This window comes from Muntiacus reevesi, chromosome 20, assembly GCF_963930625.1.
Source record: "Muntiacus reevesi chromosome 20, mMunRee1.1, whole genome shotgun sequence".
Taxonomy (NCBI): Eukaryota; Metazoa; Chordata; class Mammalia; order Artiodactyla; family Cervidae; genus Muntiacus; species Muntiacus reevesi.
This window is the reverse complement of record NC_089268.1, coordinates 9,463,405-9,488,973: the sequence shown is the minus strand read 5'-3', so window position 1 is coordinate 9,488,973 and position 25,569 is coordinate 9,463,405. Positions and strand designations below refer to the sequence as shown.

General features: G+C 58.7%; 1 protein-coding gene across 1 annotated transcript in view; it reads left to right on the top strand.

Moving 5' to 3' along the window:
* Window positions 1-16,358, top strand: part of COL11A2 (collagen type XI alpha 2 chain) — a 29,511-nt gene extending 13,153 nt beyond the window's left edge. The window contains exons 16-67 of the mRNA XM_065912203.1: window positions 152-205; window positions 293-346; window positions 449-502; window positions 661-714; window positions 918-971; window positions 1,090-1,134; window positions 1,247-1,300; window positions 1,669-1,713; window positions 1,899-1,952; window positions 2,146-2,190; window positions 2,292-2,345; window positions 2,584-2,628; window positions 2,846-2,899; window positions 3,023-3,067; window positions 3,181-3,234; window positions 3,574-3,681; window positions 4,657-4,710; window positions 5,006-5,059; window positions 5,146-5,190; window positions 5,278-5,331; window positions 5,444-5,488; window positions 5,622-5,675; window positions 5,770-5,823; window positions 6,032-6,085; window positions 6,486-6,593; window positions 6,739-6,828; window positions 7,004-7,057; window positions 7,258-7,365; window positions 7,481-7,588; window positions 7,716-7,769; window positions 7,871-7,924; window positions 8,067-8,174; window positions 8,359-8,412; window positions 8,601-8,654; window positions 8,855-8,908; window positions 9,161-9,214; window positions 9,528-9,635; window positions 10,001-10,054; window positions 10,233-10,286; window positions 10,381-10,434; window positions 11,102-11,155; window positions 11,400-11,507; window positions 11,599-11,652; window positions 11,782-11,835; window positions 12,060-12,167; window positions 12,349-12,402; window positions 12,705-12,740; window positions 12,928-12,981; window positions 13,076-13,343; window positions 14,379-14,491; window positions 14,783-14,989; window positions 15,687-16,358. Coding sequence (XP_065768275.1) covers window positions 152-205; window positions 293-346; window positions 449-502; window positions 661-714; window positions 918-971; window positions 1,090-1,134; window positions 1,247-1,300; window positions 1,669-1,713; window positions 1,899-1,952; window positions 2,146-2,190; window positions 2,292-2,345; window positions 2,584-2,628; window positions 2,846-2,899; window positions 3,023-3,067; window positions 3,181-3,234; window positions 3,574-3,681; window positions 4,657-4,710; window positions 5,006-5,059; window positions 5,146-5,190; window positions 5,278-5,331; window positions 5,444-5,488; window positions 5,622-5,675; window positions 5,770-5,823; window positions 6,032-6,085; window positions 6,486-6,593; window positions 6,739-6,828; window positions 7,004-7,057; window positions 7,258-7,365; window positions 7,481-7,588; window positions 7,716-7,769; window positions 7,871-7,924; window positions 8,067-8,174; window positions 8,359-8,412; window positions 8,601-8,654; window positions 8,855-8,908; window positions 9,161-9,214; window positions 9,528-9,635; window positions 10,001-10,054; window positions 10,233-10,286; window positions 10,381-10,434; window positions 11,102-11,155; window positions 11,400-11,507; window positions 11,599-11,652; window positions 11,782-11,835; window positions 12,060-12,167; window positions 12,349-12,402; window positions 12,705-12,740; window positions 12,928-12,981; window positions 13,076-13,343; window positions 14,379-14,491; window positions 14,783-14,989; window positions 15,687-15,827 — 3,708 coding nt within the window. The 3' untranslated portion in view covers window positions 15,828-16,358. The remainder of the gene's footprint in view (window positions 1-151; window positions 206-292; window positions 347-448; window positions 503-660; window positions 715-917; window positions 972-1,089; window positions 1,135-1,246; window positions 1,301-1,668; window positions 1,714-1,898; window positions 1,953-2,145; window positions 2,191-2,291; window positions 2,346-2,583; window positions 2,629-2,845; window positions 2,900-3,022; window positions 3,068-3,180; window positions 3,235-3,573; window positions 3,682-4,656; window positions 4,711-5,005; window positions 5,060-5,145; window positions 5,191-5,277; window positions 5,332-5,443; window positions 5,489-5,621; window positions 5,676-5,769; window positions 5,824-6,031; window positions 6,086-6,485; window positions 6,594-6,738; window positions 6,829-7,003; window positions 7,058-7,257; window positions 7,366-7,480; window positions 7,589-7,715; window positions 7,770-7,870; window positions 7,925-8,066; window positions 8,175-8,358; window positions 8,413-8,600; window positions 8,655-8,854; window positions 8,909-9,160; window positions 9,215-9,527; window positions 9,636-10,000; window positions 10,055-10,232; window positions 10,287-10,380; window positions 10,435-11,101; window positions 11,156-11,399; window positions 11,508-11,598; window positions 11,653-11,781; window positions 11,836-12,059; window positions 12,168-12,348; window positions 12,403-12,704; window positions 12,741-12,927; window positions 12,982-13,075; window positions 13,344-14,378; window positions 14,492-14,782; window positions 14,990-15,686) is intronic.
* Window positions 16,359-25,569: the final 9,211 nt, after the last annotated feature.

Sequence of the window (25,569 nt, the reverse complement as noted above, 5' to 3'; positions counted from 1 at the left end):
GGGTGCTGTGATAGGGGATCCTTTGTCCACGTGTGTGGGTATGGACAGTCCTGGAAAAGGACCGAGTTGAGAGATATTTTGCTTCAGTGGGGGAGGGCACTGAGGCCACCGAAAAGCGTGTCCTTCAGCAAGCCCCCCTCTCTCCTCACAGGGACAACCTGGGAGCCCTGGCATGAAAGGAGAGTCTGGAGACCTGGGCCCTCAGGTGACAGCCTCCCCCGACCTGGTCTCAGCTCAGTGCCCCGCCCCCCCACCTGTGCCCACTAACCCTGCCCCTGCCTCTCCCCCCTAGGGCCCCAGAGGACCTCAGGGTCTCATGGGCCCTCCTGGCAAGGCGGGGCGAAGGGTGAGTGACGGGGGTAGGATGGGGGGGTGGGGGAGGGAGACAGGGCATGGGGGGTGGAGGGCTGGGCCCCTGCTTGCTCTGACACCTCCCCTGCGCCCCCAGGGCCGAGCGGGTGCTGATGGAGCCCGAGGGATGCCTGGGGAACCTGGAGTGAAGGTAACAGGCCTGGGCCCCTCTCTGATGCCCACCCGGAACTCCTGAGCTCATCTGTTCCCTGGGGATAGCCGAGGGTCCCCACAAAGCAGCCCCACCCAACTCAAGATGTGATGGGAAAGGGGCTGGCGCCTCACCTGGGCTGGCCCTCTCCTCCTTAGGGTGACCGAGGATTCGATGGCCTCCCAGGGCTGCCTGGGGAGAAGGGACACAGGGTGAGTATGGGGACATGTGGGGTCTTGTGATGGGGGGTAGATCTTCATGGAGGGGAGGGGAGGGAGGGATCGCAAGGCCAGGGAAGGAGGCTGACGGTCCCAGCAGGAGTTGAGAGAAGGAACTTCCCTGGACCCTGAAGATGGTCTGTGTCTGTCTGTGTTGGGGGATCTGTGCCCCTCTTACCTGGTGGCCCATTTTTCAGGGTGATACTGGTGCCCAGGGCCTTCCTGGGCCCCCTGGTGAGGATGGAGAGAGGGTAAGTGTTGCAGCTGGTGGGGCGGGCAGGGTGGGGGCTGGGGGTAGGGGAGTTCCGGGGTGGGGGCTGGAGTGGGGGTGGTCCCGAAGCCGAGGCTGCTTCACGTGTCCTCCTCCAGGGAGACGACGGAGAGATCGGGCCTCGGGGGCTGCCGGGGGAGTCGGTGAGTGTCGGGGGGGCAGGGAGTGTGGCTCCGATGCCAGAGGAGGGGCGTGGGCATGGAAGGGACGCGCTCTCACCCACGCGGGTCCCGTCTTCCCCTCACCTGAATGCAGGGACCTCGAGGTCTCCTTGGCCCCAAAGGCCCTCCTGGGATTCCTGGACCCCCGGTGAGTGACCGTCCCTGACTCTGACCCCGCCCTCTCCACCTGCCCTGAAGGCCTCCCTCCTTCCCCCCGCCGACCGCACTGCCCCTTTAACCTGCATCCGCAGGTGCCCACGCAGGGCCATATCCTGAAGTGCATCAAACACTTCGGGCATAGTAAAAAAAAATTTTTAAAAGTCTTCAAGAGAAACAGAACAAAGCCCCACAAACCCACAGACCAGAGCCCCACGCCCTATGGATCTGGGCGGCTGTGTTTGCTTAGGTTCGGGATGAACTGGAGGGTGGCCCACCGCGCGCCTGTCCGTCCGTGGGGATGGCTGGGCTTCAGAAGCCACAGGTCCCTCCCGGGCTCACGCCCCTCTCATGTTTCAGGGGGTCCGAGGCATGGATGGTCCCCACGGTCCCAAAGGCAGCTTGGTAAGTGATGGGCGTGGAGGCCCCACCTGACCCTCCGCCCCTGCGTCTCTGCCGAGGTCCTGGTCCCTTTGCCCCCTCCGGCTCCCGGTTCTTGCCCCCGCATCTGTCCCTTCTGGGACTCATCTCCCCTGCCTATTTGTTCCGTCACCATTTCCTTCTGACCCCGGCCTGGCCGCTGTTTCTAGGGACCCCAGGGAGAACCAGGACCTCCCGGGCAGCAGGGCACCCCCGGGACCCAGGTGAGTGGTCCTGTCTGCCCCCCCAGACTGAGGGGCTCCCTTGGGCTCTCACAGTGGGTCAGACCCTGCGTGGGGACTGGAAATGAAGGGTCTCAAGTCTTTGCTGCTTGTGTTGTGAACTGGGGCTGCTGACTGGGGGAGAAAGCAGGGCCCACCCCTGGGGGCCCCTGTGACGTCTCACTCTGGTATCTAGGGTCTCCCTGGGCCTCAGGGTGCCATCGGCCCTCATGGAGAGAAGGTAAGTGACTAAGGGATCTGGGGGACGGTGGGTGTGCTGAGGCGGGTTGCAGGGAGCCCCCAAATGTCTGGCTAGGACTGAGTGTCCCCGTCTCCCTGCAGGGTCCTCGAGGGAAACCAGGGCTGCCTGGCATGCCTGGCTCAGATGGACCCCCGGTGAGTGCCCCCACCTCTTCATACAAATCCCCCTTGACCCTCCACCCCAGGGAGTGACTTGCAGGCGAGTCAGTGAGTCTCCTTGCGGAGTGTCCCTTGTCCTGGGAGGTCACTGGTGATGCCGCCAGTGGTCAGTCAGCTTCATTAGGTCCTGGGGGCATTTGGGTCCAAGAAGTGTAGAGAGGGATGCAGGAAGTGACAGGGACCGGTGGTCACGCTCTCCTTCCCCTACCCCCAGGGTCACCCGGGCAAGGAAGGCCCCCCTGGAACCAAAGGAAACCAGGTGAGCTCTTCCACAGCCCTCGCATCCCCTGGCGGGGTCTCCACCCAGACCCGGGCGTCCTAGTCCTTGGGATCTCCTCGTGTCTTCACGTGGTTCTCACAGTCCACCCCCTGCAAGCCCCTCCAGACTGCAATTGGTCACTTCCCTTTCTCCCACCCCGGGGTGCCCTCAGTGACCCCCTGAGACCCTTTATCGACACCTCTCTGTCCTCTTCCAGGGGCCATCCGGACCTCAGGGTCCTCTGGGGTACCCAGGACCTCGGGGCATCAAGGTGAGAGACCAGCTGGCTGGCAGAGGAAGGCTGAGGTCGGGGCGGCCAGCCGGGCCCCGGAGCTTGGTCCTGCCAGCCCTTCGCCCCTCCTGACCGCTCCATCTGTCCCCCCTCCAATTCCAGGGCGTGGATGGAATTCGGGGTCTGAAGGGTCACAAGGGTGAAAAGGTGAGCAGCGTGTCTCAACCCAGCTCCCCCCCACCTTCTGCCCGCTCTCTTGCCTGCCTCTGCCCACCCCTCCTGCCATCATCCGTGATGTCCTCTCGCCCCATATTTCTCAGGGCGAGGATGGCTTTCCTGGCTTCAAAGGTGACATGGGTGTGAAAGGCGACAGGGTGAGTAGAGACATCCTCATTGCCCCCCAGCTCCAAGCGCTGGTGACCCTCCCCTTTGAGCCCCCAGTTACCACTCTCCCCCCGACACCCCCGGATGGCCCGTCGCCAGGCTCCCTCAAGGATCTGACCTCCCTTTAGAGCCCGATCCAAGCAGGACCCAGCCCCGTGCTCTGGGACCCACTGGCTGGCCAGTCACCACCCTCTTCCTGCCCCTCGGGGCTCCTCGTCTTGCAGGAACTCCGGGGACCACCACCAGCCTCACCGGGGCCTGCCCCCCATCTTGGGGCTCAGCCCCCACCCCAAGTCCCGATCTCTCACCTCTCTAACCCTCTCCCCTAGGGCGAGGTCGGAGTCCCCGGTTCCAGGGGCGAGGATGGCCCTGAGGGGCCGAAGGGGCGCACTGGACCCACAGGGGACCCTGGGCCCCCGGGGCTCATGGGCGAGAAGGTGACGGGGGAGAGGGGGTCGTGTCTGCGCGCTCTAGGACGAGGCGGGGGTGAGGCCTGGGGTGCTGGGGTCAGAGCGGGTGCAGGGATGACAGTGGCTAAAGTTAGAAAGTCAGTCAAAGATGACCGTGCATTAATTATGCTCCTCTCTGCGTCTGGCACCCGCTAGACACTGACGGGTTGAGAGGGGCTACTAAGAAGCCTAGGAAAGTCCCCGTCATTAAGAGTTCACAACAGATTCGTGGGGACACGCAGAGAGGCTGTCACAGGGTTCCTGGGGGTGCCAGGCAGAGGGAAAGTGTGTGCAGACTCACAGCAGCAGGTACTCCGAGAAAGAGCTGGAGAGGCGGTGAGCTCTGACATCTTCACAGTTAACGCTCACCTGGCTAACCTGTCCTGCCAGCCCCGTGCGGTGGGCACTGCTCCGGTCCTGAAGCACCAGGAGGTTTGGGGGCTTGTTCGTCACACAGCCAATGCGGGGTAGAACCAGGGTTGGTGCCCCAGGAGTCAGGCGGCCGGATCCCTGCTCCCCATATCCACTCCTTGGCCAGACAGGTTCTGAGGCCTCAGGGGGCAGGGCGTGGCGGGTGGGAGATGGGGGCTGCAGAGCTGAGCCTGGGGCAAGGCCGGGCAGGGGCTGCAAGGGGGCTGGTCTTGGAGGAGCGGTCTTGTGTGCTGGGAAGGGGGGAGCAGGGGTGCCGGGCAGGCAGGGGATCCCAACGCCTGCAGCATGGGAGCTGCAGGCTTTAAGATACAGGGGAGGCGAGACTCCAGCCCTGGAGTTCGGGGAAAATCCTCTCCGGAAGGAGAGATTACAAAAGCCAGGCAGCCTGGGGTGGGGTTGGGGGCGTGGGTGAGGGTGGCGGGGGTCGGGGGTAGGGGGCGTGCTAGATGCTTGCCCTTTGGGGCTGGGTCTCCAGGATGGAGTGGGATCCGTGGCCCCACTTTCTCCTGATGGCCCTCTGTCTGTCCACAGGGCAAGCTGGGTGTTCCTGGTCTGCCTGGCTACCCCGGACGCCAGGGCCCCAAGGTGATTCGATGCTCCACTGTGGCCCTCTTCCTTTTCCCTTCCCGGACCTCTAATTGCAGGAAGCACGGATGCACAGAGCAGTGGGGGGACCCTAGACAGAATTTAGTCTGCGCCCATTCTACAGATGGGGAAACAGAGGCCCAGCAAGCACCAGGGCTTGTCTAAGGCCACCAAGTTTTTGGCAGGGCCCGGGTCTCCCACCCCCTGCCTCCGTCACCTCTCCTGACCCCTTGGCCTTTCCCCAGCCCACCCTTTTCTTGACTTCTCAGTTTTTCCCCTTTTCCGTCCTCACCAGGGGTCCCTGGGATTTCCGGGTTTTCCTGGAGCCAGTGGAGAGAAGGGAGCCCGGGTAAGCTGGGGAAGGGGGGCTGTGGGGGGAGGGGCAGCTCTGGGGGGCTCAGGGCTGATGCGTTGTCTTCACTTTGCTCCCACCAGGGCCTGTCAGGAAAATCAGGGCCTCGGGGAGAGCGTGGCCCCACGGTGAGTGCAGCGGAAGAGGCATGTGGCTCAGGAGCCCAAGGGGGTGCTTTGGGGGTCTTTCTGACAACTCCCCTGACCTCTCTGTAGGGTCCGCGTGGTCAGCGGGGACCTCGAGGCGCCACCGGGAAGTCTGGAGCCAAGGTTGGTGGTCTCAGCGGGGCTCCAACTCCCCTCTGCCCTGGGGCCCAGCTGCGCCCCCTCCACTGACCTCGGGGTTGGCTAGAAGTCAGCCTCTCTTCCTCTCTCCCCGCAGGGAACCTCAGGTGGAGACGGTCCCCACGGGCCTCCCGGAGAGAGGGTGAGTGTGGTCAAGTCCCCTGCGCGCCGGCGCTGTCCGGGGGCCAGTGGTGCTGGCTCCCTCTCAGCGGGGCGGGTCCTCTGCCCAGCCTGCTTCCTTCCCGTTCTCCTGACTCAAACAGCTCTGTCTCTAGGGTCTCCCTGGGCCTCAGGGCCCCAATGGATTTCCTGGCCCCAAAGGACCCCCGGTAAGCTGCCCTCTGACGTGCCTTGGCTCTGACTGTTCCTCCTCCTCACCCCCTGCCCAGTTTAGAGCTCACCTGACCTCTGAACCCCTTCCAGGGTCCCCCCGGGAAGGACGGGCTGCCGGGACACCCAGGCCAGAGAGGAGAAGTGGTGAGTGGTGCCCCGGCGCCCGCAGATCCCCCCTCCCTCCCGTCCTGTCTGGAAGGCCCCCAAGGAAGGGTCTCCTGGTGGAGTGGCCCCCGTCCCAATTCAGCTCAGACTGCGGCCAAGGACTCGGTGGTGACCCAGGAGCCTGGGGTCCCTGCCGTGTCCACGCCAGACTGTGTGTTCCGACCAGCCTCTCCTCTTTCTCTCTCAGGGCTTCCAAGGGAAGACCGGCCCCCCTGGCCCCCCGGGAGTGGTGGGACCCCAGGTATGCTCGCCCCCACCCCCGCAGAGACAAATCATCCCGGACCCTGGGGGTTGGAAGTTCTGCCTCTCTTCTCCCTTCTCCTGATCCCGAGCCCCTGGCCCTCCTTTGCCTGCGGGGCCCCTAGGATTGGGGTGCATGGTGGGGGCTGGGTTTGGAGCAGGGATCCCAGATTTCCATCTATTTCCTGGACCAGTTCTCCTCTTCTTGCGTCCTGGAGCAGAGGAAGGTCCCCGACAGGGACACCGGCTGGTGTGGTTACTCTACACCGGGGAAGGGAGACCAGCATGGAGGCCCAGGAGAGCCACGGGGCAGGCAGGAAGGGGTCCTGGGGGGGTACTGCGGGGTGAGCAGAGTGAGATGGGCAAGGGCGCTGAGACTGGGGTCTGTCTGCCTTTCCCAGGGAGCCGCCGGGGAAACCGGGCCCATGGGGGAGCGAGGTCACCCAGGCCCGCCCGGCCCCCCTGGAGAGCAGGGACTGACCGGAACAGCTGGGAAAGAAGGCACGAAGGTCAGCAGAGGGCCCGGGTGGGGGTACCCGGGAGAACGGGGTTCGGGTGCCTAAGGGGACAGCCTGTTGGGGATCTGATGGGGCAGAGATCTCTCTGCCCACCTTGGGAGCCCGGCAGTGGTTCGTCAGCTTCGTTTCCTTTTAGGGTGACCCCGGACCCCCTGGGGCCCCAGGGAAGGATGGTCCCGCTGGTCTGAGGGGCTTTCCGGGAGAGAGAGGCCTCCCTGGCACTGCTGTGAGTGTGACCCCGACCCCGATGCCCGTCACGAGGCCCCACACTTCCTGGCACCCCAGCGTCACCCCACGCCCACGGCCCAGCCCCCATCCTCCCTGCGTGTCTCCTGAGCTCTGGGCCTGTGAGGTCCTCCTCTTCCATCTCACATCTGTTGTCCCCAATCTCTGGCTCACAGGGCGGGCCTGGTTTGAAGGGGAATGAAGGGCCGGCTGGTCCCCCTGGCCCTGCGGTGAGTCTGGGGCCCCTGGGAGGAGGGGTGCGGGGCAGCATCGGGATTTGGGTGGGGCTGCAGGACCCAGCAGAGGGAGGCTGGGGTCAGCGTGAGGCCTCCGATGCTGGGCCTTTCTCCTGGAACCGTGGCCAGGTGGGCTCTGGTGTCGGGGGCTGTGGTCTCCCCTTCAGAGGGTCTGACGCTCGCTCCTGTCGCAGGGATCCCCTGGTGAGCGAGGTTCGGCAGGATCCGGGGGACCCATTGGCCCCCCAGGGCGCCCAGGACCGCAGGGTCCACCTGGAGCAGCGGGAGAGAAAGGTGTCCCGGTGAGTGCGGGGTCCCTGGGAGGCGCTGCAGAGGGGTCTGGGAGCTGCTGGGTCCCCAGGGGTCCCCAGGGTGACAGCGTCTGTGGGTCATGACTCCTGCCTTCCTCTCCCACAGGGCGAGAAAGGCCCCATTGGTCCGACTGGCCGCGATGGGGTGCAGGGTCCCGTGGGGCTTCCTGGCCCCGCCGGGCCCCCGGGCGTGGCAGGAGAGGACGGAGACAAGGTGAGGGAACCCCTGGACTCAGCTTCCTGCGGATGAGCTCTCTGGTGGAGGGGTGGCCCCCAAGCCCGGCGGCTCCTTCTGCCCTCCTGCTCTCTGCTTCCTCTAACGTCCCCCTGCCCTTCCCCAGGGCGAGGTGGGAGACCCTGGACAGAAAGGCGCCAAAGGCAACAAAGGGGAGCATGTGAGTGTTCACTCCTCTGACCTCTCACCTCTGCCCTTTAACCTCAGCCCTTCCTGGCCCCGCCCTTGTCTTGGTGTCACTGACTCTTGTTTCTCCCCCAGGGCCCCCCTGGGCCCCCTGGACCCATCGGGCCTGTGGGGCAGCCTGGCGCTGCGGTGAGTGCCCGGTGCCCCGATTCTGCCCTTGGAGTAGGGGTGGTGGGGGGGTCCGGGCCTGCTGCCTGGTTCTGTGCAGGACTGGAAAACCCCGGACCCAAGACCATCGCTGAGTCCTCGTCCCTGCCCTCCCCAACCTCAGGGGGCAGATGGGGAGCCTGGAGCTCGGGGTCCCCAGGGACACTTCGGAGCCAAAGGTGACGAAGGAACAAGAGGATTCAATGGACCCCCGGGACCCATTGGTCTGCAGGTGAGCTGGGGAGAGGGGGCAGGGGCTGAGAGGTGGGAGTCACAGCGGGGCTGGGGTCTGCCCCAGACCCTCGCCAGCCCCTGCTCAGGACGGAGGACTGGGGGGTGGGGGCCGGGGCTGGGTGGGTGGGGGCGGGATCTGGGGTGGTTGGTCACCTGGGTCTCCGTTGTGTACACCTGTGCAGGGTCTGCCAGGCCCCTCAGGGGAGAAGGGAGAAACAGGAGACGTGGGCCCGATGGTGAGTGCGACCCCCTTGACGGGGTGGACCCCTCCTGACCCCAGCCTCACCTGCTAGTCCCCCCTGCTCATCCAGCGCCCACCCCACCCTGGCCCGACTGCCTCCCTCTCCGCCTGCTCCCCTGGCCCCCCGCTGCTCCGGGCATCCTAGGCTCACCTTCCCTCACCTCCCTGCCTGTCTCTCTCCAGGGACCACCTGGCCCCCCAGGACCTCGAGGCCCAGCTGGACCCAACGGAGCAGATGTGAGTTCTCCGGCCCTCGTGTGGCCAATGCGCTGCCTCCCTTCCCCTAGGCTGTAATCTCTGATCTCATCTCAGAAGCTGGGAGACGCCTCTGGCCCCTGGGAAGGCCTCCCGCCGGCTCACGGCGGTGACCTCAGGCCATCCTCCAGGCTCTGAGCCCACGGGCCACCCCCTCCCCTTTACTTCTGGCTCTCTTTCAGGGTCCACAAGGCCCCCCAGGAGGTGTTGGGAACTTGGGTCCCCCTGGAGAGAAGGTACTGGGAAAGGGTACATGGATGGTCTTGGGGGTGAGTTTCTGCCAGGTTCAGTGGGGGCCTCAAAGGAGAGTGATGGGGGCGGGGGACCCCGCTGGTCCCATGGTTGGAGTCAGTGCTTTCACTGCCGTGGCCTGTGCTCAGGCATCCTAGGAACTGTGCAGTGTGACCCCCAAAAAAGAGAGAGGCTGGGAATATCAGGATTTTGGGGGGGCAGGGGAATGAAGGTTGTTGACCCCCATCTCCTTGCAGGGGGAGCCAGGAGAGTCAGGATCTCCGGGAGTCCAGGGCGAGCCAGGGGTCAAGGTGAGTGGTTGCTCTGAGGCCTTGCTCCCCAAGCCCCTCCACCCCCTCACTCCCACCCCCACCTTTTCTGTGACCTCCTGGAGATGGAACACTCCCAGACATTCTCAGGGGGGCCTGGTCCTTGGATCCGAGTGGGCTCTGCCCCCTTTCCTTGAAAGGAAGAGGGGGACTCCCCCCATGGGCTCGACTTCCGTGGGCACCCTGATGTCCGCGGAGGGTCGAGGGGGAGGCTGAAGGCGACTTGGAAGAGGGGGCTGCATCCTTGATCGTCAGGTCTCCTTTGGGACCGTCTGTAACCTCCGCCATCCTTCAGGGTCCACGTGGGGAGCGCGGGGAGAAAGGAGAGACCGGGCAGGCGGGAGAGGCGGGACCACCAGGGCCTAAGGGCCCCACCGGCGACGACGGTCCCAAAGGGAACCCCGTGAGTTTGGGGCGGGGGCTTGGAGGAGGGCCCCGTGCATGGAGGAGGGCGATATGCGTGTGAGGATCTTGGAGCTGGGGAGCAAGAGTGTGGGGGACTTGGGGCGGGGATGGGGTCTCCTGGGAGGGATTATGGAGTTTAGGATCCAGACAGAAAATGAGAGAAACTTAATAACCTGAAAGTCTTGGAGGGCAGGCAGCGCATGAGGTGGGGAGAAGGGCTACTGGAGGCCCTCTTCCTAGGGCGGTGCGGGTGGGCTCTGCTTGGAGAGAGGGAGAGTGCCCTGTGCCCACGGGGGTCTGTGCTGGCGCTGTGTGGGCTTAGGGGGAGCTGTGACCCTGACCCCTGGATTCCCTCCGGATCAGGGTCCTGTTGGTTTTCCTGGTGACCCTGGCCCTCCTGGAGAAGTTGGCCCTCGGGTGAGTCTTACCCAGGGAGGGTGGGTGAAGAGGGTGGTCTGCTCTGGAGGCACTGTGCGTGGCGGGTGGGGGTGGGAACTGGGGGTGTGGGGAGCAGACGAAGAATGGGAGGATCGGCGGGTTTGGGGGTGAGGCCAGCCAGGCCTGGGCTCCCTCTGACTGTGCTGCATCTCTGCAGGGCCAGGATGGTGCCAAGGGTGACCGTGGAGAGGACGGGGAGCCAGGACAGCCTGTGAGTGCCCGTGACCCCCCACCCGCAGGCCCAGTCCCCTCTGCTGTGCCCACACCCGAGGGCTCCCTCCCCACCACTCTCCCTCCCTCCACAGGGGTCCCCCGGTCCCACGGGGGAGAATGGACCTCCTGGACCGCTTGGAAAGAGGGTAAGCGAGGTGGACCTTGCGGGCAGTCCTGGGGGAGGCTGGATGGCCGCTGGGGCGATGGGGGGCAGGATGGGGAGAGGCCTGGTATCCCGGCCGTCCTTGGGGGAGGTGTGTGTGTGATCACGTGTGTCTGCAAGCATGCTGTGCAGATTTGGGTATCTTTGCTCCTTTGGGTATCTTTGATCTTGCCAGGGGTGCGGTGTGTGTACCAACCAATCAGAATAGACGTGGGGGGAGATTCCCTGGTGGTCCAGTGGTTGTGGCTCTTTGATCCCACTGCAGGGGGCAGTGGGCACAAGTTTGAGCCCTGGTCTGGGGGCTAGGAGGAAAAGGGCTGGTGGGGCATGAACCCTTTGTCTACCGGTGGTATGTGGGCAAGAGGCTCTTCACCTAATGCACAGGACTTCTCAGTACTTCGACAGCCGGTACCGTTGTAGCAGCTCTCACATCTGTGAGTCAGCCTCTGTGATTGTGTCTGTGTTTGCACACGTGTGTGTGTGTGTATCAGGAGGACAGCTTGGTTGAGGGAGATGAGTCAGCTTCTCTGATTGTGTGTGTGTGCGCGCGGGTGTGTGTATGTGTGTGCGTGCACCATGAGGACGCTCGGGGGCGGGAGGTGAGCCTGGCTGCTCACAGCCACCTGCACCCCCTCCTCCTCCACCTGTAGGGGCCTGCGGGCACGCCTGGTCCTGAAGGGCGACAAGGAGAGAAGGGCGCCAAGGTGGGGAGAGCCCCCCAGATGCTGGGACGCCCCTTGCACTGCCCGCCCCTCCCGGTCCTCACCCTCTGGCCCCCAGATGCCGCCTCCCCGCCTCCTCCTCCAGGCGGAGTTCCCTGTCCTCCTCCCTCCCCCAGGGGTCTTGGGGGCTCGACCCCTCCCCTCTGTCTCAGCCCATCCACCTTGGATCCGCTGCCCCCACCACGCCGTCCTCTGCCTTTCGGGACACTTCTCTGGTGTGTTTCAGGGGGATCCTGGTGCTGTGGGCGCCCCCGGGAAGACAGGCCCTGTGGGTCCTGCAGGCCCAGCAGGAAAGCCTGGTCCTGACGGCCTGAGAGGTCTCCCTGGCTCAGTGGTAAGTCGTGATGCAGAGGTTCGGCCGGGCTGGGAGGGGTGTGGTGCGGGGGACATGTCTCCTGATCCCTGTGGTCCCCTCAAATCTGCAGGGTCAGCAAGGCCGTCCTGGGGCCACAGGCCAGGCCGGACCTCCAGGCCCTGTGGTGAGTGACTGTGGATGGGGTACGGTGGGGTGCGGTGGGGCCCCCCAGGCAGCGGGCATCCAGCCTTGGAGGAAGTTGGAGAGGTGGTCCCACCTCCCGCAGGAGAGACTGACTTCTGTCTCCCCACAGGGACCCCCAGGGCTACCTGGCCTCCGGGGCGATGCTGGGGCCAAGGGAGAGAAGGTGAGCAACCACGCGCGGTCAAGAGTCTCAGCCTCCTTGCTGAAGCCTCCGGGGACCCCATGTTCTCGGGGAGCCCCCCTCAGTTGGAGCTGTGGCAGCCCTGGGCTTTCCGCAGCCCCGCCTGAGTCCCTCCTGCCCTCTGGGCTCTGACCCCCGTGGTCCTCCTTCTCCCCGTCCACGGGTCTCTTCTGCGGGTCCCCCTCACCACCTGTCCGCTTCTCCAGGGTCACCCAGGTCTCATCGGACTCATCGGTCCCCCTGGGGAGCAGGGGGAGAAGGGTGATCGCGGGCTTCCTGGTCCTCAGGGCTCTACCGGGCAAAAGGGAGAGACGGTGAGTGCAGCGCGTGGTGCTGGGAGGGCTGGGCAGATGGGGGCTGGGGACTCAGGGGGCGTGCTGCAGCGGGCAGCGGTGGACACAGTGCTGTGGGCTGGGGTGGGGGGTGGACGCAGTGCGGGGGGTGGGTGGCGGGGAGGGGAGGAGGACGCAGTTGAACCAGGCCCCCCCTTCCTAGGGCATTCCGGGAGCATCTGGCCCCATTGGTCCTGGAGGGCCCCCCGGCCTCCCTGTGAGTATCCCATCTGTTCTTCCCCTCAATCCTCTAAACCCCGCGGCCCCTATAATCCCCCCCGGGTTTCCACGGCAACCGCCAGCCTAACACGCAGAGGCCCCCATGTCCCCCATATGTTCCTGCACCTGCAGAGTTTCCAACCTGTCCTTCCAGCGCCTCCTGGGTGTCCCCCTGTCTCCCCCGCCTGCCTCTCCTGGGTGGCCCCAGGGTCCTGTGGACTCGTGACCTCGCCTCGGCAGTTCTCCACATCCCGACCTTCCCCTGTGGTGACCGCCTCTTTCTTGTTCCTCATTTCACAGGGACCTGCTGGCCCCAAAGGAGCCAAAGGAGCCACAGTGAGTGACCCCCAGCAGCTCTGACCGCCCCCCCGACACACACACAGCTGAACTTGACACTGTCTCTCCAGGACAAACATCCCACCCATCCCCTCATCCCCAGCCCTTGACTGAGTTCACTCTCTGTAACCTTAATCGCGTACTTGACCTCCTGACCCCTCCATGACCTCATTGCCTCCTTTGGCAGGGCCCAGCCGGACCTAAGGGAGAGAAGGGCGTCCAGGGTCCTCCGGGACACCCGGTGAGTCACGAGGCAGGGCCCGCGTTTCTGTTGGTCCCCCTCTGTCTGGGTGTTTCTCCGGGTCTCCCTCATCCTGACCTCGTTTCTCCCCCAGGGCCCCCCGGGCGAGGTGATCCAGCCCCTGCCCATCCAGATGCCCAAGAAGACGCGGCGCTCGGTGGACGGAAGCCGCCTGATGCAGGAAGATGAAGCTGTGCCGACTGGGGGCGCCCCGGGCAGTCCTGGGGGGCTGGAGGAGATCTTTGGCTCCCTGGACTCCCTGCGGGAGGAAATTGAGCAAATGAGGCGGCCCACGGGGACCCAGGATAGCCCTGCTCGCACCTGCCAGGACCTGAAGCTCTGCCACCCGGAGCTACCTGACGGTTAGTGCCAGCCTCGGGAGCGCAACTTGTGAACCACAGCACCGATGGGAACAAGCCGGATGGATGTCGGGGAGGCCTGGGGCAGCTGTCGGGGTGGGGATGAGGTGGGCGGGGCGCTTGGGGGCGGCAGCTCTTACCAACGAGGTCAGAAGCGTTTCAATATTTAGCAACTGGTGTGATGGCTCAGTGCATAAAGAATCTGCCTGCAAGGCAGGAGCTACGGGAGACACAGGTTTGATCCCTGGGTCAGGAAGATCCCCTGGAGGAGGAAATGGCAGCCCAGTCCAGTATTCTTGCCTGAAAAATCCCCCTGGCGGGCTGCAGTCCCAAGGAAGGGAAAGAATAGGACAGACTGAGTGACCGATCTCGGACACGCAAAATAGCTCAACAGTCATTGACTACTGTTAGAAAGGGTTTTTGAAGAGCGTCTCAGGTGGCAGTGACAAAGAATCTGCCTGCCGATTCAGGAGACACAACAGATGCACGTTCAATCCCATGTAGTAGGAAATGGCAGCCCACTCCAGTGTTCTTGCCTGGAAAATTTCACAGACAGGAACCTGGCAGGCTACAGTCCACGGGGTCACCAAGAGTCAGACACGACTGAGCGCACGTGTGCACACACACACACACACACACACACACACGGTCCTCCCAGGGTCATCAGCTCACTGTCTGCCCAGTGCCTACAGGAATGGATAAACACACCCATGGACAACATGCTGGCATTTACACACACGGACATGTGTGCAAGCCTGTAACCACAAATTGTGCCAGTGTGAGGGTGTCAGCGCTCCTACTGACTCCAATCACCAGCCTGGGGGTGCTGTGGGGAGGGGTGGCAGGGGCGGGAAGGGGCATAAAGTGATGAGGGAGAGTGAAGTGGGGCGGGCTATGTTCTGGGGGTGGAATAGAGGCCTGGGGGACAGGGCAGGTGGGGGCAGCTAGTGGAAGCCATCGGCGGCGAACGTGTGGGGCAGAGAGCCTCTTGGGTACAAGGCCCAGGCACCCTGATCACCGCCCCACCTCGCTTGACAGGAGAGTACTGGGTCGACCCCAACCAGGGCTGTGCTCGGGATGCCTTCCGGGTTTTCTGCAACTTTACGGCTGGAGGGGAAACCTGTGTGACGCCCAGGGATGATGTCACGCAGGTGAGAGCTGGCCTCTGGCCGCCCTGACCCTGTGGAGTCCCCCTCCGGGCCGAGAGGCTCCCGGGTTTCTGACATCCCCTGGCCTTTGACCCTGTGGAGCCTGCGGACGCTTCTCTTCCCTTCTTGCCAGTCTCCTGCCGCTAACTTTGTCTCCTGCCCCGACCACCTGCGGCAAAAGTTTGCCCCGTTTGCCCCCCTGCCCCCCATTTCTCCCCCGGGCCTTCCCCGCCCACTTGGCTCCCGTGACCCTGGTCCCGGCCCTGCCTGTGACCGCAGCCCCCTCTCCTCCAGTTCTCCTACGTGGACTCCGAGGGCGCCCCAGTGGGCGTGGTGCAGCTCACCTTCCTGCGGCTGCTCAGCGTCTCAGCCCGCCAGAACATCTCCTACCCCTGCTCTGGGGAGGCCCAGGACAGCCCCCTGAAGCTCCGGGGGGCCAACGAGGATGAGCTGAGCCCGGAGACAAGCCCCTACGTCAAGGAGATCCGGGACGGCTGCCAGGTGGGCACCAGGGAGAGCTGGGTGGGGGTGGGCCCCCGACTCAGGCTGGGGGAGGCGGCGGGAAGACCCCCGGGGCAGGGGCCCTGGGCCGAGCAGGAGGAAGCCTGCTTCCGGGGTCGGGAAGGGCAGGAGGCTGGGCGGCGGAGGACGGGTTCACTCAAAGCGCATCGTGCAGGCTTGTAAGTGTATTTACATAGGTTCCCCTTTGCACACACAGTCTGTAAACACTGCCCGCTCCCCAGGGCATGTACATGCCCAACCTGTACATGCATCTCCAGAGTTGCCTGGGGAGGGTCACACAGGTACACGCACGTGCGGAATCATGTTGGCTGTCATCACACACAGCCGCAGACACAGGTACACACACCCCTGTGGAGTCACACGGGTTCACACAACCACTACAGATGGATAATCTCAAAGACAAACCCATAGCTGCTCAGACTGGCTCAAGAGTGCACGCACATGTGTGGACGCACACAACCAACTTTCCCAGCTTTCCCAGTCCTGACTCTCTGGAAGAAACTTTGGAAAGGAAATTGAGCACAGCTTGAACGTGTGACGCAGATGAGGGGATCAGCGTCTCACGGTGCTCGTGCTCGAAGGACCGGGGGCCGCGGCCTGCGGTTGGGTGGCCCAAGGCTCCCGCGTGCCTTTCCCACGCTCACTCCTCTCGCTCATGTCTCTCCCCCTCCGCAAGACCCAGCAAGGCCGGACGGTGCTGGAGGTTCGCACGCCTGTGCTGGAGCAGCTGCCGGTGCTGGACGCCTCCTTCTCGGACCTGGGGGCCCCTCCGAGGCGGGGCGGGGTGCTGCTGGGGCCTGTCTGCTTCATGGGCTAGGACCTCCTCCTCCGTCTGACCCTGCCCGCCGACGCCAGGCCCACCTGGAATCCCACAGCGTCGGCTCTGTGCCACCTCGCAGGAGGGCTTCTCGCCCTTCAGGGAGCCTCGGGCCAGGGCCCTGAGAGCCCCCCATCAGGGGCAAAGCAGGGGAGGAGCACCCCGGGCCTCGCGGCCCTCCCCCCGGAGCGTGTGCCATGCTCGACCGCCGAGACCCTTATTTAAACTTTACCTGCCAGTCACCCCAAACACGTGGAAGAGAAGAGAAAGGACACTGTGTATTTTGTATTTAAAAGTAATTATATTAATTATTTAAAGCGGGGGGGGGGGGGGGGCGGGGATCAAAATGACAAAAAAGATAAAGAGAGAAATACCAACAAAAATCAGCGGACTTTGGAGCTGGGGCTCTCCAGGGGCGGCCCCAGCACCCTCCTCCTCGCCTCAGGGCTTTCCTCAGTGACTGTGGGGGGCTGCGGGCCGACCCCCGCCTCCCTCACACCCACCCGCAGCACCCACTGTGAACGCTGGAATACACGGCCTCCTTTGTCTCAGGGCTCTGCCTCTCTCTGCCCAGGTGGGGCTCGCTCATCTCTGCCGACTGGGTGTTTGGCTCCCTCACCTGCCTGCCTGCTGTCTTTCTCTCGGTCTGGGGTCTTGCAGGAACGCCTGTTACTTGGGGACCAGGCTACTCCCCCAGGGGAGACGTGGAATAGTGAGGGGTGTGTGCAGGGCCAGTGGTCAGCAGACGGTTGAAAGGTTGAGATTCTTCCACATGAGTTGGGAAACCATGGTGGCCCTGAGTTTCCCACCGACATCCTGGCCACCCACCATCCTTGCCCTGGGTGCCCCCCACTCTCCCTGATCCTTCAGTTATCGTGCGATCTGGATGGAAGGGACTCCCAGGACCTTGTCCAGCACTATGACCTGCGTCCACTCTGACTGGAGGTTAAAAAAATGTGATTGTCTCCTCCTGGGGTGTATGTGCCTGGTGCTTGCGTTGTTATTTCAATCCTCACCCCGAGCCTCGCCCCACCACGCCCCTTACCCCTAGCTGAGCTGTTACCAGAAATGGATGGCTTAATCCGTTTCTTGGAGGACTTGGCCTGTTGAGGTGTGAGGGTGCAGAGAGAATTCATAACAGACTCCCAGCGACATCAGGTGGGGGGGGGGCCCAGGGTTCTGTGCGACCCTGGCTCCGGAGCGGTTCAGGGTGGGGGCGCGCTGACCCTCCCTGGTTTCACCTGACACCCCTTCCGGACCTTTAGGGCCCGGGAGGCCGGAAGGGGCCTTAGATGCCTAGTCTGAGCTCCTTGTGAATGAGGAGACCGAGGCTGACTTTCACGACGGCGTTTACTGCCCCTGCCTTTGGTGCAGGCTTGCCTGTCCCGTCATTAATAGCCAGGGCTGCGGCCCGGCCTCCCCAGGCTCGTAGGTATCAGCGCCCACGTTCCTCCAGGTTTCCTGCCGCGGCAAGACGCACAGGGCTTCTCCGACCCCGGGCCGCCCCCCAGCACCGCCCCCCTCCCCGGGACTTGTTCAGCAGCTCCGAGCCTTCAGTGCCAGGTGTCCCCTCTGCTCAGGGCTGGCCGCACGGCCGGGCATCCCCGGCGGCTCCCGCGCTGCGCATCCCGCCTCCCTCTCCGTCTGGGCAGGAGACGAAGGCTTCTTCCGGGGCTTCCCGGTCGCGAGGGCGCTGTCCTCGCGGGATGCCGGGCTGCGGGCTCGGGAGGGGCACGAGTGTACGAGCGTGTGCACGTGTGTGCGCGTCCTGGCTTCCCGTCTTGCAACCCCGACCCGCAGTCCCGGAGGCAGCGCCCCCGCCCCTCCTCCCGGGGGATCCCCGACGGCGCCGCCTGGACCGTGCCCCCCGAGGGCACAGCCCCGATCCCTGAATCCCTGCATTGCGGGAGTTGACTCGGCTTCAGCCCCAGGGCGCCCCCCCATGCGGAAGCCCGGCCTCGCCGCGGCGGCGGGCGCAGTGAAGACCCCTTTTGGCGCGGGCGCCCGGGAGGCGCGCGTCTCTGCTTCTGCCGCCCCCTGGTGCCCGCGCCCGGGGCGCCTCCGGCTAACGCGCAAGCGCAGCGATTCCGAGCCCCGAAACGTCCCTGACCGCCGCCTCTCCGGAGTCAGCAGCTGAGCCCTCACTCCCACAGCCTAGGGCCGGAAGCCCTTGAACGTCGTCTGCTTGGGGTCAGGCGATGGATGTGGTTTCTGGGATCACCCACGCTCTCGTCTCCATCTCGACGGCTTCAGACACCCTTCTCCCCCCGCCCCCCCCGCCCCCCAGGCTTCCGCTGAAGAGAAGATCAGACCCAAGTAGACACTCCCCGCGCTGCCCGCCCGCACCCACTCCCAGCCAAGCCGGGGCCAGAGCCGAGGTTTCTCCAGAGTGCTCTCTGCAGCTGGTGCCAAACCGCAGAGGTCGCCCTCGGAGCAGAAAGGGGAGTGTCCCCAAAGGTCACTTTTGGTCAGATGCTCTGAGCTCAGAGGGCTTTTCTCCGAGGAAACAAAGCCATGCATTTACTCCAATAACATTTATACACGGCGGTTAGGTCCCCAGGCCAATCCACAAAAGCCCATTTAACTAGTATGCCAAGCAACCCCATATAACAGTTTTATGAGCGACTCCGAGCCAAGCTGCAGGCAAGAACGCCAGGACCACAGCCCTCTGCTTGCCGTGGGGCTTCTCCTGCCCCTGCAGCGAGCTGGAGCCTGGCTCTAAGGAAGGATGAGGGGAGTTCAAGGGCAGGACTCCGAGGTGGAAGTTTCGGGGTGGGGCTGGGCGTGGGTGGGGCAAGTGTCCCGGCATCTGGACATGTTGGGTGCTGGCAGCACCTCCAGTGGCTTGTGGGCGGTGGAGGCTTCTAGATGGAGTGGTGAGGAGATATATAGAGGGAAGCAGAAACCTGGGGAGTGAGTTTGGGTTTGGTTGAGTCAGAACCAAATTCTTGTAGGAGGGCCTGGGTTCTGAAATGCCTTGGCTGCCTCTCAAAAGGGTTTAACTTGAACCTAATAAGGAAGAGGGAGTCACTGATGGCATTTGGAACACTATGTGCTTTGATGGAGTTGTCTGCAGGCAACTCCCCTCATCCCCCAGGTTAGAGGAGTGTGTGAGGGTTCCAGACACAGGCACACAGCCAACAACAGGTTGGCAGGCTTAGGAGGAGGGCGCTTGGAATAGGGAAGTCAGTAAGACTATAGCATGAATGCTGGGGATGGGTCCTGTAGACTGCCACACTTTGTTTGGATTGTTTCTTAGCCTTAAGCTGATATTTGTGGCATCTGTGAAAGTGAAAGTCGCTCAGTCGTGTCCGACTCTGTGACCCGATGGACTATATGGTTCATGGAATTCTCCAGGCGAGAATACTAGAGTGGGCAGCTTTCCCCTCCTCCAGAGGATCTTCCCAACCCAGGGATCGAACCCAGATCTCCCACATTGCAGGTAGATTCTTTACTACCAGCTTATCCACAGGGAAGCCCAAGAATACTGGAATGGGTAGCCTATCCCTTCTCCAGGGGATCTTCCTGACCCAGGAATTGAACTGGGGTCTCCTGCATTGCAGGCGGATTCTTTACCAACTGAGCTATAAGGGGCTTATGGTCAAAAAATGATCTGTAAAATTTGGACCACTTAAATAACTGTACTTGGGAGCACTACATATCCCAGAAGGCTGTGGGCACCATATCTCTGCTTCTGCTTGGTCAAAAAGTCAGTGAGATATGGCATCACTGGGTGAATTTTTTTGGGTAAATTTAACACATGTTTTGGTCATAGCTGTTGTGCTGTTGTTAATATCACTGCCAAACATGACATTAGGTGAAAAAGGAAAGCTGCATTAGCGCTTCCCTGGTGGTCCGGGGGTTAAGAATCCGCCTTGCAGTGCAAGGGACACCAGTTCGATCTCTGACCGAGGCAGACCCCACATGCTGTGGAGCAACTCAGCCCGTGCGCCGCAAATACTGAGCCCCCGTGCTGCGACTCCTGAAGCCCTGCGCCGAGAGCTGGTGCTCCACAACGAGAAGCCCCCGTGCCACAACTGGACAGAAGCCCCGCTCTGCAACAAGAGGAAGCCCGTGGGCAGCAACAAAGACCCACCACAGCCAAACAACTGAATGAAAGGAAAGCTGCCTTAGACATGCCTGACACCACTTAGCGGTAGAAATAACCAGTTCCACCTGTTGTGGCTTTGAAGATTGGTTTTATGGCTATTGCAAGTGCTTTGAAGATACTAAGTCTTCTATCTGGCAGGTGAGGATGCAACATGGAATGCTGGATGGTCTTATTGATTTATTAGCACAAAGAAATCTGCACTGGGTCCTCTCTGAAATCCTTTGAGATGGCACAAAACTCAACAGATGCCCACAGACCCTCACAACAGCATCTGAGAGTCATTCTGCATCCTGTCAGCTGCAGTTTCAGGGCTCACAGACCCTCCCTTACTCTTTCTTGGCAAGCACCGTGGAGGGTGTCATGCTGACAAGGCCACAAGTAAGGTGTGATTACCGCGCAGATAAGCGGCTGAGAGTTTTGTCAGGGTCCTGCCTTGGGACCATAACTGATGTTTGAGGGTGATACATCCAGAGCTCCGTTTTATATTTCCATGAATTACTCTTGTTCTGTTCTCATTGTGAACCAGAGATGCTGTATATATTGGTTCGGATTGACTGAGCTGTGAGAAGCAGAAAACCTTGAGAACAATCATGGTTTCACCAAGACAAACTCTTATTTCTGTCTCTCATTGAACCCCAGAGCTGGTATGGTGTTTAACTGAGTCAGAGATTCAGGCTTTTTCCATCTTGTTGCAGTAGCCTCAACATGGCTCTTACCTCTCAGGTCCAATATGACTGCTGGAGTTCCAGCTCTCATGTTCGCCTTCCATCAACAGGAAAGAGGAAGCATAATAGAAGGATCCAAGACCACCTTCTAGAAGCTGCACACAGCACATTGGCCAGAATGCACATGTGGCCACAGGTTAATTAAAACTAAGACTCATTCTCGAAGTCTTTGAGCCCAAGTAAAAAGGAAATTTCTATTAAGGAATTGTGGGATTACAGATATGGGGGGACAATTCTCTGTGTGCCATGTCTCTAAATAATTTCTCGAGAAAAGATCCATAAAGGGAGGATTCTGCGGTGGCTTTTACCAATGAAGCAGTCCCACAATGAAGTCCCACAATGAAGCAGTCTACATATATGTAGAATCTAGACAAATGGTATAGATGATCTTATTTGCAAAAGAGAAATAGAGACACAGACACAGAGAACAAACACGTGGACACTAACGGGGACAAGGAAGGGCTGGGATGAACCGGGAGACTGGGATGGACATGTGTACGCTGTTGTTACCGTGGATAAAATAGGTCAGTAACGAGGGCCTCCTGCAGCTCACCGGGGACTCTGCTCAGAGCTCTGAAGGGACCTACATGGGAAGGAGAGCCAAGAAAGAGGCGTTTATGTGCACATATCGCTGTTTCACTTTGTTGTAGAGACTAGCATAACTGTAAAACAACTATACTCTCATAAAATTTAGTTTAAAAAAAGCGGTCCCACAATTTCCTTGAAAATCAACTGTTTAATAATTTCTGCCCCATGGGTGGGGGTTCCAATGTTACCTACTCATGAATGGTGGCCTGAAAACCAACAGCTTTAGGCAGTGCATTAAGCAGAAATTTCAATATAAATAGGCCATCTATCCTGTTTTGCTGGCAAACCTCCCTCTAGGGATTGCTTACAGTTTCTGCGGGTTGTTACAGGCACCTACAGCATGGGTCACACTCTCTCTGTGTCTCTACCATGAGTCATCCCTACTGGTGTGCGTGCCTCTGAGTGTCCGAGAAGGTCATTGCCTTTGTTGGAGTACCAGTGGAATAGCTATAATATGTATCATCTCAAGATGATTTTACTTTACTTTTAATTGATTGATGTTTACTTTTGGCTGCGCTGGGCCTTCCTTGCTTTGGAGCACAGGCTCAGCAGTTGTGGTACATGGGCTTGGTTGCCCCACGGCACGTGGGGTCTTCCGGCAGTAGGGATTGAATCTGTGTCCGTTGCATTGGCAGGTCGACAACGTACCACTAGGGAAGTCCTCAAGATGATTTGAATCAGAAATGTCAGCCAACTGAAGTTTCAGAGACCCGTGCCATACAATTATGTATTCAGTACTCAACCCTGAAACTCCAGTGGTCTGAATATCTGTTTGGCTGCTAGCGCAGTGCTGTCCTCTAGAACCTTCTGTGATGACAGATATATTCTACATCTGTGCAATCCAGTACAGTGGCCACTAGCCACATGTGGCTATCAAGCACTTGAAAGAACAGGTTAGTACACCTAAAGAATTTTATTTTTAGTTTTTTATTAAATTTTAATTGATCTCAACTGCTGCATGTATCTAGAGGCTACCATGTCAGACAGCATAGCCCTAAGGCATCTTACTGTCTAAAGATCCATATCAACACTGAAACATGTATATTACCATATGTGAAATAGATGACCAGCTCAAGTTTGATGCATGAAACTGGGCACTCAAAGCCAGTGCACTGGGACGACCCAGAGGGATGGGCTGGGGAGGGACGTGGGAGGAGGTTTGGGACAGAGGGACACATGTAGACCGTGGCTGATTCATGTCAGTGCATGGCAAAAACCACCACAATATTGTAATTAGCCTCCAATTAAATTAATTTAAAAAATCTATATGAATTTGGATCCATTTTTAGTAATATGATGAAGAGATCCCAGTTTAATACAGATGTGGGATGTGGGAGATTCAGATTTCAGAATTCAAATGGGCCAATTAATTTCTGCTCTTCTTTTTTGGGGGTAGGGAATTTCAAGGGCCTGATCTTAGGCAAAATTTTCTTCCTCCCAAATTTACTGAAAATTTTGTGGTTTTATGGTTCATTCCCTTTTCATAATAAAATCAATAGGGGAAGACAGAGTTTTGGGGTGCAGTTTTTATTTAAAAAAAAAAAAACAAGTTTACTGAGATATAGTTTACATATAATCATTTCATCCTCTTTAACTGTCCTGTCCTGTGAATTTTGACAAGCATATTCATTGTGTAATCATCACTTCTATCAAAATGAAGGCTATGGCTACCACCCCCATAAAGTTCCTCACAGACATAATTGTTTTCAAGTCACCCTGGTTAATGTGTCATAAATTTAATGAACAGTTTTAATCCTTGCATTGAGTTTAGGTCATCTCTTTAACTTCTGCTTTATTGGATTAAGCCTCAGGGTGAAAATATCTACTGCGGTCCTATAGTGAATGTGATTTGCTGAGGCAGTCAAGGGAAGACAAACCGGTGGTGGGTACAGTTCATTGGTATTGAAAAGAATATCAGCCAGATGAGTGCCTACATGCTAATCAAGGATTGATTTAGAGAGATCTTTTACTAAGGAAATAATACCAGGTACCATGCTAACCACATTGTATTTACTTTTAAATAATTAGATGAGTGAAATATATAAAAAGTACTTAGGGACTTCCCTGGTGGTCCAGGCTAAGACTTCAAGTTCCCAATAGATGGGGCCTGGGTTTGATCCCTAGTCAGGGAACTAGATCCCATATGCTGCAGCTGAAGATCCCTCATGCTATTGGAAAGATCCCTTGGAAGAGGAAATGGCAACCCACTTGAGTATTCTTACTTGGAAAATCCCATGGACAGAGGAGTCTGGTGGGCTGTGTACAGTCCATGGGATCGGAAAGAGCCGGACACGACCGAGCGACCGAGCATGCACGCTGCAACTAAGACTGGCACAGACAAATAAATAAATAAAATAAATATGTTTTTAAAAGGACTTAGAACAGTCCCTGGCGTCTAGGAAGCACGATTTAAGAATTACCTATTTATAAAAGAGAATTTGTTATTATTCTTTAAAAAATGTGATAGTTGATTTATAATATTGTGTTTGTTTCAAGTGTACAACAAAGTGATTCAGTTATATATATTTTTCAGGTTAAATTGTATTATAGATTATTACAAGATATTGAATATAACTCCATGTGCTATACAGTAAATCCTTCTTGCTTATCTACTTTATGAATAGTAGTTTGTTAATTCCCTTCTCCTAATTTGTCCCTCCCTCCCCCTCCCCTTTGGAAACCATAAATTTGTTTTTATGTCTGTGAGTCTGTTTTGCATATAGATTCATCTATATTATTTTTTATATTCCACATATAAGTGTTATCATATAGTATGTGTCTTTCTCTGACATCACTAGGTATAATATTCTCTAAGCCCATCCATGTTGCTGCAAATGGCAATATTTCATTCTTTTTTAATTTTTTACTTTCTAAGCATTTAAAATTGAAGTATAGTTGGCTTACAGTGGTGTTAATTTCTACAGTACAGCACAGTGACTCAGTTATTTTATATATATATATATACATTATTTTAAATATTCTGTTTCATTATGGTTTATTCCAGGATATTAAATATAGTTCCATGTGCTATAAAGTAGGACCGTGTTGTCCAACAATTCATTCTTTTTTTTTCTTATCACTGAGTAATATTAATAATTGGGCTTCCCAGGTGGGTCAATGGTAAAGAATCTGCCTGCCAGTGCAAAAGATCCCTGGGAAAGGGAAGATCCCCTGGAGGAGGGCATGGCAACCCACTCCAGGATTCTTGCCTGGAGAATCCCACGGACAAGGGGGCCTGGCCGGCTACAGCCCATGGGGTCACAAAAGAGACAGACATGACTTAGTGACTAAACAACAACATTAAGAATTAGCTATTGCAGGAGACACTCACAGAAAAGCCTGGGTCAGCCTCTTGTGGGGTCACTGCCCCTTTCTCCTGGGTGCTGGGACACAAGGGTCTGTTTGTCCCCCCCAGAGTCTGCTTCCCCAGTCCAGTGTAAGTTCGGGCAGCTCTATGGTGGGGTTAATGGCGACCTCCTCCAAGAGGGCTTATGCCAAACCCAGGTCTACTCCACACAGAGCCCCTGGCCCTGTGGCAGTCCTCTGCTGACCCGTACCTCATAGGAGATGCTCAGACACAGTTCTGGCTCAGTCTCTGTGGGATCTCTGGGTCCTGGATCCAGACCACCTGACCTGCCTCTTGAGAAATCTGTATGCAGGTCAGGAAGCAACAGTTAGAGCTGGACATGGAACAACAGACTGGTCCCAAATAGGAAAAGGAGTACGTCAAGGCTGTATATTGTCACCCTGCTTATTTAACTTATATGCAGAGTACATCATGAGAAACGCTGGGCTGGATAAAGCACAGGTTGGAATCAAGATTGACTGGAGAAACATCAATAACCTCAGATATGCAGATGACACCACCCTTATGGCAGAAAGCAAAGAAGAACTAAAGAGTCTCTTGATGAAAGTGAAAGAGGAGAGTGAAAAAGTTGGCTTAAAGCTCAACATTCAGAAAACTAAGATCATGGCATTTGGTCTCATTACTTCATGGCAAATAGATGGGGAAACAGTGGAAATAGTGGCAGACTTTATTTTCTTGGGCTCCAAAATCACTGCAGATGGTGACTGCAGCCATGAAATTGAAAGATGTTTACTCCTTGGAAGGAAAGTTATGACCAACCTAGACAGCATATTAAAAAGCAGAGACATCACTTTGTAAACAAAGGTCTGGCTAGTCAAGGCTATGGTTTTTCCAGTGGTCATGTATGGATGTGAGAGTTGGACTATAAAGAAAGCTGAGCGCTGAAGAATTGATGCTTTTAAAGTGTGGTTTTGGAGAAGACTCTTGAGAGTCCCTTGGACTGCAAGGAGA